At 49.0% G+C, this 18359-nt stretch overlaps 1 protein-coding gene and 1 non-coding gene across 4 annotated transcripts in view; both read left to right on the forward strand.

Moving 5' to 3' along the window:
- Nucleotides 1-5980: 5980 nt before the first annotated feature.
- ANXA6 (annexin A6) overlaps nucleotides 5981-18359 on the forward strand; it is a 50270-nt gene continuing 37891 nt past the window's right edge. For 2 of the 3 annotated variants that reach the window (XM_045551338.1, XM_045551340.1), the window contains exons 1-2: nucleotides 5981-6076; nucleotides 16211-16254. In XM_045551338.1, coding sequence (XP_045407294.1) covers nucleotides 16237-16254 — 18 coding nt within the window. In that variant the 5' untranslated portion in view covers nucleotides 5981-6076; nucleotides 16211-16236. Of the gene's footprint in view, nucleotides 6077-7609; nucleotides 7651-16210; nucleotides 16255-18359 lie in introns of all 3 variants that reach the window. The other variant, XM_045551339.1, reaches the window with a different exon arrangement.
- On the forward strand, nucleotides 14248-14351 carry LOC123638972. The gene has a single exon (XR_006735542.1). It is a non-coding gene; the product is annotated as a U6 spliceosomal RNA (small nuclear RNA).

Genomic DNA, 18359 nt, shown 5'->3' on the forward strand with positions numbered 1-18359 from the left:
GGCTCCCACAGAAAAATAATGGAGGCATAGGGAACAGAGGGGCAAGGCACCCACGGTCCAGCCAACACCATGAGATTGGAAAGGTCACTAGGTTCCCAGCTGTCAACTCTGGGATGGGGCAGAAAATGGGGAGTGTCTGAAATATAAAATCTTGGGAATAAACACTCATGGAATCTTTAACTTGTGGAATTTATTCATTTATTTTTCATTTATCTAATATTTTTTGAGTATCTGCTTCACCAAGCAATGGAGACACGAAGAAGACAGGCATTAAACAAAAATATAATTATCAGTTGGGACCCGTGTTATGATGGGAAAGAACAGGATTCTAGGAGAGACGATGGGAAGGGGTATAGAAAGTGCATTGGAAGATGGATCAGGAAGGAATTTCTGACAAGTGCGGTGATTTAAGGTGAAACCTGCAGTAGGAGCTAGTGAGAGCTAGTCAGGCAATGAACTTTCACCCGTGCAGAGGGAATAATTTGTGCAGATGGAATCTCTCAATAGAATTTTGAGTGAGCCATGGAATCTCAGAATCCCAGAAAGAGGATCTTAGAGTTGCAGAATCTTAATTTCATAGAACCTTGAAACAAGCCCAGAGTCTTCAACTAGTAAATGGAATCTACAATGTTAGAGACTCAGAGTCTTCATGTGTGAAAACAAAGGGAATCTTAAGAGATAATTCATTCCCATTCCCCTCTCTCCTATTGTACAGATAGAAACAAACAAAACTAAAAGTGCAAGGTCATAGAACCCAGCCAGAACCAGCTCTCACCTCTTATTATAAATAGACCAGGACTCTATGCATTTAACTAATAATAATAGCAATGCTTATATTCATTCTCATTATTGTGTGCCAGTTGCTCCTAAAGGATTTATATCATTGTATCAGTGAATTCCAACAACAATCCTGGGGGGTAGACAATTCTATAATACTTATGTATTATAACTGATTTAAAAAAAACACGGACCGAAAAAATAAATAAAGGGTTCATAGTCACTGAGCTAAAATGTGGTCAAATCAGAAACCCAGGGCTTTTTGGTTTATTTTCTTTTTAATTTAAAGACTGTGCTGTAAAGCACTATAACCCTGCTTTTTATAAGTACACTGGTCTCAGGCCTAGAACTTCCTCCTTGGAGGTCAAGGTGAATGCTAGAACTGGAACGCTGCCTGGAAGACTCATAACACACTCCCATGTTCAAAGATGCCTTCTGAAGACCTCAATATGCTGTTAAACCTAAAGCAAGTAGTGTGTTTACAGGATCCAACAGACAGCATGCGGTCAAGGAAACTGTCTGGGGTTAGGAGTCAGGAAACCTGAGTTGCAGCCAGAGGGCAGGCACTAAACAGCTCTGTTATCGGGGCAAGAAACAGAGCCTCCCTGGGTCTCAGGTGCCAGGTCTTTTAGGTAGGAGTATAGTGCCTGCTCTGTCTACCTCAAGAGATAATGCATGGAAATGTGTTTCCTGACTGTTGAAGTATACGTAATGATTCTAAGATTCAGTGGTTTCCCTTGTTCCTTGTGAGTGAGAGCATGAAATGACCTCCACTCAATGAGGGGCAACTTGGCAATATTTATCAAAAGCCTTAAAACTATGATTATTATTTTATCTAAAATTCAAGTTTTCAGAAAACGATCTCAAAGCCATGCTGAAAAAATTAGAAACAATCTAAATGTCCAACAACAGGCCATTAGATAAATAAATTGTGCTATTATCATATAACGAAATTTGATGCAATTATTTGAAATGTCTTCAAGAATATTTAATCACATAGAAATATGTTCATAATAAAGTTTTAAAAAAGATAAAGTAATATTTGCAATAAGCTTCAACTTTTTGCAAATAAAACTATAAGTGTGTGTGGCACATTAAGTGCTCCATAAATGTTGCTATTATTGTTGTTGTTGCTGTTATTGTTGTATAAGAAAAGAGTGATATGTTAGCACAGTGTTAATGTAGGCTATCTTTGGATGGTAGGATTATGGCTTTTTCATCTTTTGCTTATCTACAATGAACACATTATTTTTATAAAAAGAAAAATAAAAACTATGGGAAAGGTGTTCTGTGATTTTTAAGCCTGTCTTTGGTATGCACACTGCTTCTGCATCTCTCCCACCTCTAAGTGGCCTTTCTACCCCAAATTAGGTGTCCCTACGCTGCCAAGACCCTGTAGGAGAAAATAATCTGTTTCATGCCTAGTGGTTAGAAACTCCTTATTTTCTGTCCCATGGAAAGAAGCAATCTTGAACTCTTACGGAGAATGCCAGGCACTGGGAGAGCCCTTAAGGGGTGGTGTTGTGGAGGAAGGGGGTCTTCCAGGTAGTCATTTGAACAGTGTTCCTTGGTCGTCCTTCCTCTAGTGAGCTTGAAGTGAAACCCATCTCTGGGAAGGCACAACGCTGCGCACTCTCTCCTGATGGAGGCAGAACTGGAACTTGCCAGCAGGTGGCAGTATGTGAACATTGCCGGCTTCCCCAGCCCGCATGGGGGAGAACTTGAACTTTCTCCTATAATCACAGAAACTATAGCCCAGAGAAGGGGGATGACAAAGTCTGGAATCTCAGTTCCTTGTTCTGGCCCAAATCACAGGATCACGCCATCTCCCTTCCAGACACACTTGGATGGGCCACTCCATGGAGGAAGGGGCCTAAGACAATGCCAAAAAGATGTCATTTTAACATGTTTCCCACCCATGTTTTTTTCCTTCCAGGATTTGTTTCCACCTGGAAGCAAGGCTGGATCCACAGCTCCTGAATGCTTAGGTTGTTTCCTTTTTGCACTTGAGAAATACAGTGTTGGGCCTAAAGCTTCCTATGTATTTCAAATTATTTTCTTAGGACTGATTCCCAGAACTTAGGTGATCAGGTCAAAGAGAATGAGCAGGAGATGAGCTTTTATTCCTACCCACAGCTGCAGCTCAGGAATTAAGGTTCTGGGCTCTACAGTGAAGGGAACCTGCCTCTCAATCCTGCCTCCATCACCTGTGCTGACTATAGGTGTGAACTACCACACCTGGCTAATTTAATAAAAATCACTACTCAGGAGGCTAAGGCAAGAGGATCCCTTGAGCCCAGGAATTTGAGGGTGCAGTGAGCTATGATCATGCCACTGTATTCCAGCCTAGGTGACAGAGCAAGACCCTGTCTCAAACAAAAAAATGTGTGTGTATATATAGATAGATAGATAGCTGTAGATATAGATATAGATTTATATAAATGAATGAGTGTTGTTAAGGATGTGGAGAAGTTGAAAATCTCATATGTTGCTGGTAGGAATATAAAATGGTGCAGCCACTGTGAAAAACAGCTTGGTGGTTCCTCAAAAAGTTAAAACTAGAATTACCATATGACCCTACTATTTCATTTCCAGGTAAAACCGCAAGAGAACTAAAAACAAGTATTCAAATAAGTATTTGCATACAAATGTTCATTAGTAGCACTATTCACAATATCTAAAAAATGGAAATAACCCAGATGTCCATCAGCAGATAAATGGATAAACAAACCATGGCATATTTATACAAAAAGGAATATTATTCAGCCATAAAAAGGAATGAAGTACTGATACATGCTACAGTGTAGATGAGCTTCAAAAACATGCTAAATAAAAGCCAGACACAAAAGGCCACATATTATATGATTCCATCTAAATGAAACATTCAGAATAGGTAAATCTATCAAGGCGGAAAGGAAATTGGTGGTTGCCAGGGACTAGGGGTAAGGGGAATTGGGAAGGGACTGCTTAATGTGTGTGGGGTTTACCTTTGTAATGTTTGACAAAACACTGATGACAATGTTATGGAGCTAGCCAGAAGCAGTGGTTGCACAACATTGTGAACATACTAAATGCCACTCAATTGTTCACTTTAAAATGGTTAATTTTATGTTATACGGATTTCATATCCCCCTTACCAAAAAGATCATGTCCTTCCTTTGCTCAATGCCCTGCGATGACTCAGAGGAAAACACAAAGTCCCTACAAAGGCCCCTTAGGCCCCACATGATTCGGTCCTTATCTCTCCTCTCCTGCTACTCTCTCTCTCTCACTCATTCTGCTCCCCCCACACTGGCCCCCTTGCTGTTCCCTGCTCCAGCCATTTCCTTTGCCTGGAACACTCTTTCCACAGATACCTGTTCAGCTCTGCTGACTTCCTCATCTCCTCCGAGTCTTTGCTCAGATATCACTCTCTCATTGAAGCCTCTGCCAAACACCCTACAAAATATAATGCTGCAACTTCGCCTGCCACTCTGGGACCTTTCATCTACTTTTTCTTCTTTTTGTCCACAGCACATGCCACCTACTAATATACCGTCCTATTGACTTATTGTGTGTCTGTTTCCCCTCTGCTGGAACGCAGACTTCGCAGGGGCAGAGATCTTTGTTTTGTTTGTTGGTAAAGCTCCTAAAATAGTTCCTGGCACATAGTAGGTGCTGGATAAATATTTATTATTGATAGGTGAATTGTGAGCATTAAATGTGACATGGCAAGCAAAGTGCTCACAATAGTGCTTGGCTCATAGAAAATGCTCACTAAATGCAGGTACTATTATGATGCTTAATGAGACCCCATCTCCATCTTCACTGGATCCAGCCCCTTCCTATTCTGTCTCTGAAGCAGTTGCTTGGACTGACAGCAGATTTCATCTTATGATTATTTTAATTTCCTAAGTCTCCCAGTAGAGTCCACTCATCTTTCTGGTTGCAATTTAACGTGGCTCTCATTCAGAGGCCAAGGTTAGGCTGAGTCCATCTGCTCTGGGCCATCACAGCCCTCTGCAGTTTCAATGTTGCAACACTCTAGACTTCACTGTAACAATGTAACTAACTGTCTTCCCTGAAAGTAGAAGCTCCATGAAGGCAGATCAGGGACCCATTCCCACTTGCTCGCTCCGGTCTCCCAGCTCAGTGCCTGGCACGCAGCAGGCGCTCAATAAATATTTGTTAGGAAAATGAAAAAGTGGAAGAACATATTTTCCAACCAGATTTCCTTGTTAGAGACTTACCAGTCTGTGAACTAGAGACAGATTCTGGGGCCAACCCTTGGAGGGTGCTTTGGCTACCCCCATCTCTCAGATGATCCAGCTGGAAGTCAGAGCAGTTCTGTGCCCTGCCCATGGAGACACAGGGGCTGAGCTGGCGGCCCACGTTAAAGCTGGACATCTCTCCTCAAGGAGGGATTCCTGCGCGCGCCAGAGAACGGACAAACTGACCTTTAGTACAGCTTCACCTCCTCCGGGAAGTCTACATTCCTCCAAGGGAAGGGCAAAAACTCTCAGTTTCTCTGGCTTCCCAAAGAGTTCATCATTTGTTCATGTTCCAGCATTTTCCCCACAGCCCTGGATTACAACTGCTGGTCTCCCTGTCTGCCTTCCCCCTGGAATGCACTCCCCAGAATCAAGGGGGGGGACCCTGCAGGCCTGGGGCCACACGTGGCCTTCTGGATCCTTGAGTGCGGACTTGATTGAATCCAAATTTTACAGAACTGGCCCAAGTTCAAATCCCAGCTCCACAACCTAGTAGCTGTGCGGCCTTGCTCGAGGAACTGGCCTTCTCTGGGCTCTCCTTTTCCAGAAAGTGCATAAACCTCACAAAACCCACGGACAGTTGAGCCCTGGAATCCGATCAGGTAGATAAAGTGCTCCGCCTCTAGCAAGCCTGTATTTTCTGTTTCTCTACAAAGCTTTGGCGAGTTGTGGGAATTTGGGGGAATGTGTCCAGCACTGGGAGTCAGGAGCCCTGACGTCTAGCCCTGAGTGGCCGAGTGATCTTGGCCAAATCCCCCTAACTCGGGTCTGGGGTCTGAGAACTGACATGGTTCTCCCGGCAGGGCCACTCCGGCTGGTGATATTCTAAGATTCCAAGAGCAAAGGAACTTGAAGGGTGGGGGTGGAGGGGGTTGGGGGAATGGAGGGGGGAGGCGGGCGAGCCGGATTGGCCTCCGCGCGCCACGTGTCCGACCCCGAGCCGCCGGCTGTCCTTCGGAGCCCGCCCCTGCGCTGCGGCTGCTGCTCCGCTAACGGGCTCCGACCCAGCGAGCTCCGCGTCCGTCTGCGATCAGAGGCTTCGCCGCGCGGTGAGTGGGTTGATCCCGGAGAGGGGAGTCGCTCCAGGGACCCCCCCCTCCTGGGGGCTGCAGGGACAAGGGGACAAGCGATAAACGCCCAGGCACCGGCTGATCGATGCCCCCGCCGGCGGCGGGAACTGGAGGGCGCGGTAACCCGAGAGTGTCGCGGCTGGGTGTGTCTAGGGGAGCGCAGTGGAGCAAATCTAGGGCCGCGCGGAGGAGCAGGAGGAGGGCGCCCGGGGGAGGGAGTAGAGGGGAGCCCTGGCTCTGCAGAGGGTGTGGTCGAGGGCTGGGGGCGCCGGAGCCGGGGCGGGGCAGGCTGCTGGTGCTGCCCGCTTTAACTTGGGGGGTTTGAGAGACTTTGAAGGCCCGGGGTTGGGGGCAGCTGGACGTGGGACTAAGGACCCGCAGGGAAGGGTGTGGCTGAGGACAAAGACTCAAGAGTCGGACCCTCCATTTGCATATGAAATAGCCTCTGTGTGGTGCTGGGGGGAGGGCGCTCTGCGTGAGAGGGGGGTGGAGGACCTGCTGTCCCTACCTGTGGGGCCCATGGACCCCCTTCCCTCTTTGGGCCACTGCTTGCCGATGAAGGAGTCTCCCAACTGGGCTCCCAGGGCTCTTTCTGCTTTCCCTAAGAACAGGCCTTCCCAAAGCTTGGGGGCTTGAGATGACCCCCACATACTAGCAAGGGAGTGAAATACCCTGAATTCGGATCCCAGCTCCTCCAACAATTTGCATTGTGACCCTGAGCCAGTGGCTTTCCCTCTCTGAGCCTGAATGTCCTTCTCCAAGGAAAGCTGACAAACTCAGCCTGTTTCAGAGGAAACAATGGCTGTGAAAATGGATTTATTTGTCAGCTGCAAGGAACCATTACAGGTTTGAGAATCCTGATCATGGGTTTAGGAAGCCTGGCCCAACCCTTGTAGGGTCTAGAAGGGGAAGGGAAAGAGGCTCCTTTGGGAGGACTAGTCTGGCCACTGTTTCCTCCCTCCCCCTCCTTTTCTCTAAACTCTGGTGGGTCTTTTCTGACAATTCCAAATTTGGACATATGGCTTCAGGGTTTGTGAAACGACTAGTTTCCCCCAAGAGTCCACTCTTTTTCCTCTACTATTCCTTCCCGCCTTGCCCCAAACACACCTTAAATTGCTGGCCACGCCGACCCAGACAGGATATCCTGACCTGCTTAGCCCTCTGAGGAGCGGTGAATGACCGCCCCAGTTTCAGCCCTGTGGACCCTGCCCTTCTAGCTGGCAGCGCCTGAGCCCTGCAGAGTGCACTGGCCTAGCGGTCAGTGGAAAGCCGGGGTCCAGTCCAGATGCGCTGGGGTTTCTTGAGCAAGCCCTTTCCTCTCGGGGCCTTTGTTGCCTGCCTGTAGCAATGTCTGCTAAACTGGCTGCCACTTCCGGTGCGGGTGTTCTAAGATTTAGGATTCTGGGAGTTGGGTGGGGCCGAGGAGGGCGGGAGGCACAGGCTTTCATCCCCCTCTGCAGCTGTGACAGTCACTCATCCATTTTTCTTTGCCTTCTACCCTTTGTTCCCAAGGGTACCTCTGCTGGGATACAGAAAATATTTGCAGTTTCTAGGTAAGGGCCACAGCTGTTGCTGGGGCCGAATTGGATGTGAGTGTGCGGACGAGGGGGGCTGCCTGGAGAAGCCTGGGGCCTGGCCTTGTGGCGCTGATTTCCTGGGATGAGGTGGGGGAGACTGCAGTGCTGGGTAGCTGCCAACATCTAGAACATCTGCACTGCAGCACCCGGCGGGAGCCCTGGGCCACCAGGCTGTAGCCCCAGTCCCAGCCTCTGCTCTGCCCCTAACCAACTAGGTGCCCTGGGCACACCTACTACCCCTCTGGGCCTTAGTTCCTTCCTCCCTAGAGAGAAGAGGCATGTGTCCAGGACACCCAGCTGGTAAGATAGGTTGGATCTGATGGCTCTTCTTGCTGTACCATTCTAGGACTTTCTGCAGAGGCTCAGTGGAGCTGCCAGCCTCCCCCAACCCTGCCTCTCCAAGATACTTCCTGGGAGGGGACAAAGCACAGGATGTGGTCTCTACTGTGATTCCTGAGCATGCTTGGCCCTCCAGTCACCCTGGCAATAGAGGAGAGGAAGCAGGGGTGGTCTTTAGGTTTATAAACTTTGCTTGGAATCCAGCAGCATTCCCTGTCCTCTTGGGATTGAGAAGCCCCCACAGCGACTGACTATGGAGAAATGACGGTCCGTGGGCTCCTTGAGCCTCAGATGTCCCCATCTGTAAGATGAGGATGAGGTCGATACCTGCATGAGGTTATAAGATGGCAGATGTGAAAGTGCCCTGTAAACTGTAGAGTGCGGTAAACAGAAGCAAGTGCTGCCGTTGTAATCTCAGAAGGGTGTGGTGCTTGAGAAGGCAGGCCACCTGAGCCTCAGGTTCCTCTCGTGTCAAACGAGTGTCTTGGTGCTCCTTAAACAATAACAATAAAACAGTAACCACGATTATTTATTGAGCCCTTACAACTTACCAGGCCCTGGCTGAACACTTGCTATGGTAGATGCTGTTATCATGCCTGTTTTCCAGATGTGGAAACTTTAGCCCTCAAGAGTCTGAGGAAGAAATGCTAATAATAAACACTTATAGAGTATAGTGTTTCCTTTGGGCCAGGTCCTCTTCTAAGCTCTAGACTTGTCTTAATTCTTTTCATCCTCACTGTAACTCCTATGAGGTAGTTACTATTGTTATCCCCATTTTTCATATGAAATGGGCACAGAGAGGTTAAGTCCTTGCCCAAGGCCACACAGCTGCTAAATAGCACCCTCAGGCTTCAACCTAAGGCAGTTTGGCTCCAGCCTCCCTGTGAGACACTACATTTTGCTGCCTCTCACAAAAGTGACCTGAACTGGGATTCAAACCCAGGCCAGACCAGTTCCTCTTCTGGGGCAGACAGATGATCTTCTGGGGCCTTGTCCAGCCTAGGGTCAGTGGTTCTGGGTCAGGAGAGGGAAAGACACTGCTCTCTAAGAAACCCGAGTGCCTTGAGCCGGGGGGGTGTGCCCAGGCACGGAGCCAGGGACGGCTTTACCCTGGCCTCATCAGAGTCGAGGCTCCCGGAGGGCTATGGAGCTGGCCCTGGGTGTCTACCTGCAGGGCTGAGGGAGCAGCCATCAGGAAAGGGGAAAGAAGGAAGGATCTAGATTTTGTAGGCCAGGGGCTTCCAAATGGAGTAGACACACCTTGGGAGGCACTGAAGATGATCTTCCGGGACGCAGGAAGAAACTGTTAGACGTCTTTTTTTTTTCTTTTAACCTGGCTTGTTTCGGAATGTCAGAACTCTTATTGTGTATGCTTTCAATGTCATGTTTAAAAAGTATGTTTCTTCATACAGGATAGGGTTGGGAAAAGAAAGTGTATTTCTGTTTATCATGATAAATACTGAATGTTTTTCTTTTGTTGCTGGTTATATGTAGGGTCAAAAAAAATTTGTAGAGTGCTGCATTAGACTGCCAGCCACGTGGGGGCAGGAGCCCCTCTGTCTCATTTTCTTTTTCTTTTTTTTTTTTTTTTGAGACGTGAAGTACCGTGGCATCAGCCTAGCTCACAGCAACCTCAAACTCCTGGGCTTAAGCAATCCTTCTGCCTCAGCCTCCCGAGTAGCTGGGACTACAGGCATGCGCCACCATGCCCGACTAATTTTTTGTATATATATTTTTAGTTGTCCAGATAATTTTTATTTCTATTTTTAGTAGAGACGAGGTCTCGTTCAGGCTGGTCTCGAACTCCTGACCTCGAGCAATCCACCCGCCTCGGCCTCCCAGAGTGCTAGGATTACAGGCGTGAGCCACCGCGCCCGGCCTCTCATTTTCTATTCTACCTCCAACTCTTACCAGTAGACCTAGTTTGCAGAAGCTGCTCAGTAAATATTTTTTGAAGAATGAGTCCCTGCTTAATAACTGATTTTTTTTTTATGACATTGAGCAAGTTACCTAACCTCTCTAGTTCCTCTCCTGGCCATAGAATGAGGAGGAAAGCACAGTTTGAAACCACAAGGCTAGATGGTTCCATTTGTTGTGTGATGAAAATTTTCAAGGAGGTCGCTAAAGAAAGCACGAAAGCCACTCGGTACAGTTGCCCAGCAAATCCTTAAGAGCCACGCCCTGTGGTGGGGGGTGCAGCAAAGAGGTGTATGCAATAATTTTCAAAAAAGGGTAGAATCATGGCTCACGCAGATATAAAATGAACATGTGCTCAAGATTTTATTTTACTCATTAATCAATGACCACAGCAGGCGGTTGTCCTAACCAGCTCAATCAGTAGACACCTTTGTATTGAAAGGAATATGCAATTAGAGGCAAAACTGGTTTTTCCACCTGAGGGGCAGGAAGTCAATTGGGCCTTTACCAGATAGGATAGAATGAGCATGTATTAGAATTACTTTGTATTACTGTCAATTATCTGCAACTTATTGGGCTGTAAAATAGCTGGAAGATGAAAGGCTAGAGTCAGATGCCCCCACGCAGGGGCAGGGTGAGGCCACATGCGGCCCTCCAGATCCCCAAGTGCCGCCCCTCCACTGAATCCAGACTTCACAGAGCAAATCCTGGGGATTCTGTCCAAAGGCCTCACTCCCTCCAGGATCCAGAGAGCCACACGTGGCCCCGAGGCAGGTTCCCCTCCCCCATAGGGTTTTCCTCTGAAGTAGATTTTTTTGTGGCAATACGTCGGGGCCACATGTGTTCTTCTGGATCCTCCAGTGAGGCGTTTTGACTGAATCCAAATTTTACAGAACAAATCCCTTTTTAAAGTTTTTTTTTAAAGGGGAACAGTGAGAAGAGGGAACACCCACCACCTGACCACTTCCCCCAGAACAAATCCTTCTATGAAGTCTGGATTTGGTCGAGGGGCCACACATGGGGATGCAGAGGGCCACTTGAGGCCATAGGTTCCCCACCCTGCCTTGTAGACTGCCAGCCTCCATCTGATGGAGGAATGATAAATCTGCCATGGTTGACCCGAGCCAGCCAGATGAAGATGGTTTCAGAGCACCGTGGGGATTCAGAGCAGGGAGAAATCCCTCCTGGCTTCTTAGAAGAGGTGGCATTTGAATTCAGCAGAGAACAGTGGTTCTCAACCCCTTTGACTGTGCATTGGAATCACCTAGGAAAGTTTTTAGAAATTACCAAAGCCCAGGACTCACCCCAGAACAGTTGAATCAGAATCTCTGGGGGTTGACCTTCTGCTTTGGTAATTTTGAAAAACTCCCAGGCTGTATTTATTAATGAAGCCAGAATTGAGAAGCACAGGTCTAGATTCTAGAAGGCTGGATGAAAAATGCTGGAGGGAGGCATTCCTGGTTTAGCAGGAGAAGGGGTGAAGAAGAGGGAGGTGAGAGCTGAGAAGTCGGGAAGGATAACTAAGGCCCTGAATGCTGAGCTAAGGGGGCAGCATTGAAAGGCACCATTGGACACTTGTCAGCAAAGGGGTGACATGGCTCAGTGTAGGCCACAGGCACTCCTCTGATTGTCATACCCGGTACCCCCCTTTGGAGACCACTGCTCTAATGATGATGATTGTGGTAACGGAAAGCACCTTTTATTTATTAAACATTTAATCTGTACCTGACCATGCTAAGTATTTTACCTGCCTTACTTCCTTGAATTTTTTCACAAAAACCTTATGACATTGTCATTTCAGAGATGAAGAAACTGAGGCAGAGAGAAATTATATAACTCACCCAGGGTCCTAACCTAGGAATTTGCAGTGTCAGGATTTGAACTCCTGCCTCCATCTCAAACCCTGTGTTTATTACAATGCCACACTGCCTCCTTTGAAAATATTTGGGCTCATCATAATGAAAGCTACCGTTTACTGAGCCTTTACTGTGTGCACTGTGCTAAGTGCTTTCATCTGTAATTTCATTTATTTCTCAGTACCTGTAGGTGTCCCTACATGCATTTTGCAGGTATGGAAATTGAGATTCGGTTTAAGTAATTTATCTAAATCACAAATGACTGGGTGGGGGACAGCCATGCCTCAAAGCTAGCTCATCATTGCCTTCACATGACTCGGACAAGACGCTTGGCCTGTGCAGCTCTCCTGGTTGGGCAGGGCTGGGCTGTCCCTTCTAGAGTCAGCCAGGAGCTCCCAAGGGGAAGGAAGGAAATGTGCTTGATTGCAGGCCAAAGGACCGAGGCAGGGCGGGGATGGGGGGGGTGGCTCTACAGCATCTCAGAGCCATCCAGGTGACTCTAGCCCTGAATAGGTTTCTGGAACGATCAGTTGTGATGAGCCCTCACCAAAGCTCATCCAGGTCAGAAGAGATTCAGGGTTCCTTGGGGGGAGAAGCGCAGGTCTGGAGGGGCCGTGTTTGCCAGTCTTGAACAACTTTTCAACCAAGACGATGGAAGTTGCATACGGTGGGTGGGGGTGGCACAGAATCCTGTGTCCTGGGAGACAACCGTCCAAGGACTGATAGTCTGCTGTGCAATCCCTGGCTGAAATCTATAAAAGCCTCTCACGTCTGCTCTGGATCTTCCCAAAGAGGGAGTGATACATTGATCCCCCTTTTATAGATGAAGAGACTAAGGCTCAGAGAGGGAACCTGGCTTGTCTGAGGTTACGGAGGGGTAGACTGGGAACTAGAACCTGGGTCTTGTGCTTTGGCCTCTTCCTGATATCCCATTGCAGGCAGGGCCCACGGCTGGATGGGGGCTTCTTATGACTGGTCCCTACTAGGCAGAGATGTTGGCTGCTGCCTGCGCCCAGGCAAGTCACTGTCTCTCCCTGAGTTGCCTTTACCATCTAGAAAATGAGAGGCTTGGAGTAGTGGGTTGCTAAGGGCCCCTCCGGGATTCTGAAACGTTGCACATAAAGCATTCAGCCAGTTTGAGCTGCATGGTCTGGGTTGCTCTGGAAGGGACCAGAGGCCCTCTTTAAGACATGCCAGGGTACACGGCACATCTATGATTAGCTCCAGAGCTTCCTTGAACCCTCAGCGGAGAGGCTATTGGAATCGGCAGGGAAATTGACCCTTTGGACTGCAATCTGAACATGGAGTTCTGGAAGGATCTTGCGTTTTAGGTACACATGAGATATGCACGCACATGAGGCACACAGAATCTGCTCTCAGAACTGAGAGTATTTTCCTAAAGTCTTAGAAGCCCCTCCTCTGAGCCATCTCTCCTTGGATAGGGGCTCTTGTCCAGATGGGCCTGGGCTATAGCCAGCGGCTGAAGTTTCCACTAAGCAGGCCAAAAGAAAATGCCTCAGGGCTGGAGGTGCAGGTGACAGGCCTCAGCCCTCCCTCCCTTGTGTCACCTGACTTCCTGGGCCTCATTCAGTCCCTGTTTCTACTAGCCTTGGGGTTCCCTCCCCCCTCCACCCCCTAGGCCTGGAGAAAGAAACCAAGAGCTGGCGTCCAGCCCTATCTTGGGTAGATGTGGGGTGCTCCCCACCCCCCGCTGACACACACACTTGGAGGGGGTGCAGTTCCCATTTCTTGGTGAGAGCTGCACATTTTTGTACCAAGGGGCCCCTGGTTGCCAGGGAAACAGCAGTGTTTCCTTGAGCTGAGCTGAGCTGCTTTTGCAGCCAGATCTGTCCTCTGCCCTTCACTCCCAGCCCCATCTCATGTCTGTTCTCTGCTGAGTGCAGTTTGAGGGGCTCATAATCAGGCAGTGGGGATACATGGGCAAACACTACAAAGCCCCTGTCCTCAGCTTCCCACGGGTACAGCAAATGCCACCACCTACTGAGAACATACCTAGTGCCTGGCCCGTTAGGCTCTGCCCTTGACATAATAACTTATGTCTCAACCCCCAACAACTCTACCAGGCAGGAAAGGGAAAGGCCCAATTTTGTGTTTGAAATAACCTTGAACTCAGAAATGAGCAATAAGCCCATGATCACATAGTTAATAAGTGATAAAACAAGCATTGGAACCCAGGTCTGTGTGTGACTCCAAAACCTACGTCTCCCCACTGTGTCACGCTGACTCCAGTATCCCCAAAGTGAGGGCAGATTATGGACTTAAGTCGGGAACTGGTTTCTCCAAGATTTCCCGTAAGTTTGAGGGGAGTGGGGACTAGGTGGAGAACCGCAAAGCACTGAGCTGGAATGTCTCCGTAGGACCCTCTCTTCTAGTTCTGTTCCCTGTAGGGTCTGGCTGGGTAAGATTGAGTTGGTTATTTTTGCTTTTTAAAAGCAATACAGTGCTCGCTTTGGCAGCACATATGCTAAAATTGGAACGATACAGAGATTAGCATGGCCCCTGCATGAGGATGACACGCAAATTCGTGAAGCGTTCCATATTTTTGTAATTTTAGGACTGATCCAATCCTAACATTATAATTTGCAGTTGTAATCCTGACCAAGATTTCAGAATCAAATAAATCATAGATATGACTACAATGTTATAAATTAAAAGATTCAAATATAAGCCTCCACATGATACAATAAAGTTATGTTCTAAGTTCTATAAAAGGAGCAAAGACGTGCTGTACACATTGATTATATAACAGGCCCTGATGCACTGCCAAGTGTACTTGTAATGCACAAAAATGCAATTGTCTATCTATGTTTGCTATAATAAAAATTAAATGTTTAATTAACAATTTTTTAAGAAAGCAATACATAAGTCAGGTGCGATGGCTCACACCTGTAATCCTAGCACTCTGGGAGGCCAAGGTGGGAGGATGGCTTGAGGTCAGCAGTCTGAGACCAGCCTGAGCACGAGCAAGACCCCATCTCTACTAAAAATAGAAAAAATTAGCCAGGCGTGGTGGCGCACACCTGTAATCCCAGGTACTCAGGAAGCTGAGGGTAGGAGGATCGCTCAAGCCCAGGAGTTTGAGGTTGCAGTGAGCTATGATGATGCCACTGTACTCTAACCAGGATGACAGAGCGAGACTGTGTCTCAAAAAAAAAAAGAAAGAAGAAAGAAAAGCAGTACATAGTCATAGTTAAGAGAGATCCAATTGTCCTTTGTTTCTCCTCTCCTTATCCTAAGATTGTGTAACTTTCCTCTTTGGCCTTCCTGCTGACAGGGCTCATGAACCCAGCTCCCACCCCCTTCCCTTCCCCTTTCCAAGTCAGTTACATCCCTTTTTTCCACTTATTTTTAGGTAACATACGCTGTTCCTTCACTGTCTCCTGACACCTCCGCCTCCTATTCCTCATCCATTTTCAATGAGATCGTGTGTCCTGTGTGTTCAAATCCCCCACAGTGACCTTGTCCCACCAGAGAAAAATCCAGTCTTTCCAGTGGCCTCAGGCGCTGACCCCCTGACTGTACATCCCAGCAGCCCCTGCCCCCATTCCCTGTCACCACATCAGCCACACTGAGCTCTGTGGTGGCTACTCACTCGCACTGCCCCCACGTAGTTCGTGAGACCCTCTGACCTCTCTACCCGGGACTGCGCCCCTGTCACTCTCCTGACCAAGCTTCGTCTTTTCTCCTTAGTTCTTATCTCAGCCTGATATATGCATTTGTTATTCTACCCTTGCAGAAGCTCCAGAAAAGCAGAGTTTTTAAAATCTCTATCATGCTTCTGCATCCCCAATTCCTAGAGCAGTGCCCGGCTCAGAATAGATGCAGAATAAATCATCAGTGATTTGTGCAGGAATGATAGCCCTTCAGACGGTGCAGCAGGTGGTGGGGAAGCCCTGAGTCTCAGCTGCAGACCTGCAAGCCCGGGGTTCTTGTTGACTTGGGAAGAGGGCACACGTGGTGCAGGTAGCATGGACTCTGGAATCCGGCAATTGTTGGATTCGGTTCTTAGCTGTGCGACCTTGGATCATGTATTGTGATGCCCCCGCCTCAGTTTCCTCCTCTATAAAAAAGGAGACTCTGATGCCTGGAAGGATTGCTCTGAGGATTAAGTAAGACGCTGTTGGGACAAGTGCGCTGCATAGCCTGGAGTCAAGCAGCCAGTGGCGGGTCGGAGGTCATTCCCTGCCTCCCTCTCCCTCCCAAGTGTGTGCATGTCTGGACATCATCTAATCTATCCATTGTCCTCGGAAAAAATATGCCTGGCCCTGAGCCGGGTCGTTGGGTGTGATTTAACCTGAAGGGCTGGAGGCAGCTGGAAAACTGCAGGGGGAGGAAATTTGTGGGGGGAAAACAGAGAGGAGCAGAGTGTGGGGGATTCTCACGGATCTCTTTCTTCTCCACAGTGGATTCTGCCGCAGAACCTGAGACCATGGCCAAACCAGCACAGGTAAGGGGCCTCTCCTTCCTGAAGGCTGTGCTCCGCCTCCCCTGGGCCTGCGATCCCCCTGCTGCAGAGACCCCTAGCACCTTCAGCAGGAAAGGTGCTGAGGCTTTGCTTGCTCCTGCTACAAGTCATAGCTCTTCAGATGCAGGTCGCCAGGGACAACACATAACATCCTAAGCAGAAAAGGATGCGTATTGGCTCACGGAACTGAGAAGCCCAAGACTTCAGGTCTCATTGGATCCAGGGGTCCAAGTGGTAGTGTCAGGATTTGCCTCTGTGAGCTGGGCTTCCTCTGGTGGCTTCATTCTTGGGTAGGATCTTCCTTGCCTTGACACGGCAGCCACCCCCCCCCCCTCCCCAGCTCCAGGCTTCCATTCTGCTGCCCGGGCAGCCCAGGGGAAAACAGCGTAACTTATCCTTAGTGATTCCAGGGGAGGCCCCAGGTCTGGTCCTTATTGGCTGGGTAACCAGCTCTCTCTTGGGCCCAGGAGGGGGAGCTAGGCCCACCTGAACTGCATGGCCCAAGAGTGGTTCCCCAGGAAGGGAAGTGAATGCTGGACAGGCACAAAAGCAATAGAGGGTCCTCTCTGCTCTGGAGATGGAAATGTTCATGTCACACCAATTTGGGATGAACTTCCCTGGCTGGGGACACTCTAACCTCCATCCTTCATGCTGTCTGACCACCTGCTGGGGAGTGGAGTTTGAGGCACATCAGAGCTCTTACTCCCGTGTGGCTCAGACTAGGTTCTGTCCGTGGTCAGAGCTGGGAGTCACCCTGTGCCAGGCTGTGCCCCCGAGTGCTCCCTGTTGGCTGGCCTTAGAGAAGGAGGCATGGCCAGTGCCATGGTGGGATCCAAAGCGGAGAATAAAACTGAGGGACGCCTGACTCGGCCCCTTTTGTCCCTTACTCCAATCCAGAACTACAGGCCACCAAATGTAAACACAGGATCTGCAAGTTCTTTACTTCCTTTGGGCCTCATTTTCCCCTCACGGGATGGTTGAGCTCAGTGACAACTAAACCTCATCCCTGACTTCATGACTTGCCACCCAGTGAACCTGGGCCTAAAGGAGAGTCACAGTTTTTGAGGAGCACAGTGTGTCGGAGGACATAGGATCAGTACCCTCAAAAAAGTCCTAGCCGTGGCCTCCGCAGAGCCACTGAGGAGTGTGCCTTGCAAGTGGCCTCTCTGACCAGGAGGAGAGAGTCGTTGTGGTTGTGGGCAAAAATCCAAGGTGAAACTTTTGCTCTTCCCCATTTCCAATGTGTGGTCATCCTAGGGCCACTTCCTCAAGGGCATTTGAATTGCAGGATTCTAGATGATCCAAGTGGACAGTTCAGGCCCTGGGAGATCAGAGAGGCCAGGACCTAGGCACAAATCTTTGGACTCCTGGTCCAGTGCTCTTGGGCTGTGCCTGGCTGACCTGTGGTTTCTTGTTGCCATGGACCGGGGGCCAGTAGACCTCCTGTAAGCAAGTCCTGGGACGGCAGGGACGTCTTCTCCCATGGGGTGCGTTGGGTGCACTGTGCACAGTGCTCTGATGAGGCCAGTGAAGGAGCTCTGCGGGCAGGCAGGAGGCTCCCCGCCCAGGCTGCGGGAAGAGAGAGAGCCAGTCAGGGGAGGAGCAAGGGGACTGAGAATAGTCCAGGTAGGAACGGCTGGAACAGAAGGCCAGAGGGGACAAGGAAACACAGTGTGTTCAGGGCAGTGAAGGTACTTTGGTTTGCTTGGAGTGCAACAGTCTGGGGGAGCAGAGGACTTTGCAGACGACAATACTAGAGAATTATGGGAAAGGTCTCCCTTCTGTGGAGCTGAAGTCTGTATCCCTTGCTTCCAATTATTAGCTCGGCTTCTGGTGCCCCCCCCATGCATATGTGCAGACACACATGCGCACACGCACACACACACACACACACACACACACGGCAAACTGCCCGCTCTTCTCTGCTCCAGTCACCCCCGGCTCCTCGCACTGTGATAAGTTTGCCATTCTCCCCATCTCTCCTTGCAGAAGAGGGGAACTTGAGGCCCAGAGACATGAAGAAGTAGTGTGGTGTCATAGAGGGTCCAGGAGGCCTGGCGCTGTGGCCTCAGTTTCACAGGGACGTT

Source organism: Lemur catta, chromosome 5 (assembly GCF_020740605.2).
Source record: "Lemur catta isolate mLemCat1 chromosome 5, mLemCat1.pri, whole genome shotgun sequence".
Taxonomy (NCBI): Eukaryota; Metazoa; Chordata; class Mammalia; order Primates; family Lemuridae; genus Lemur; species Lemur catta.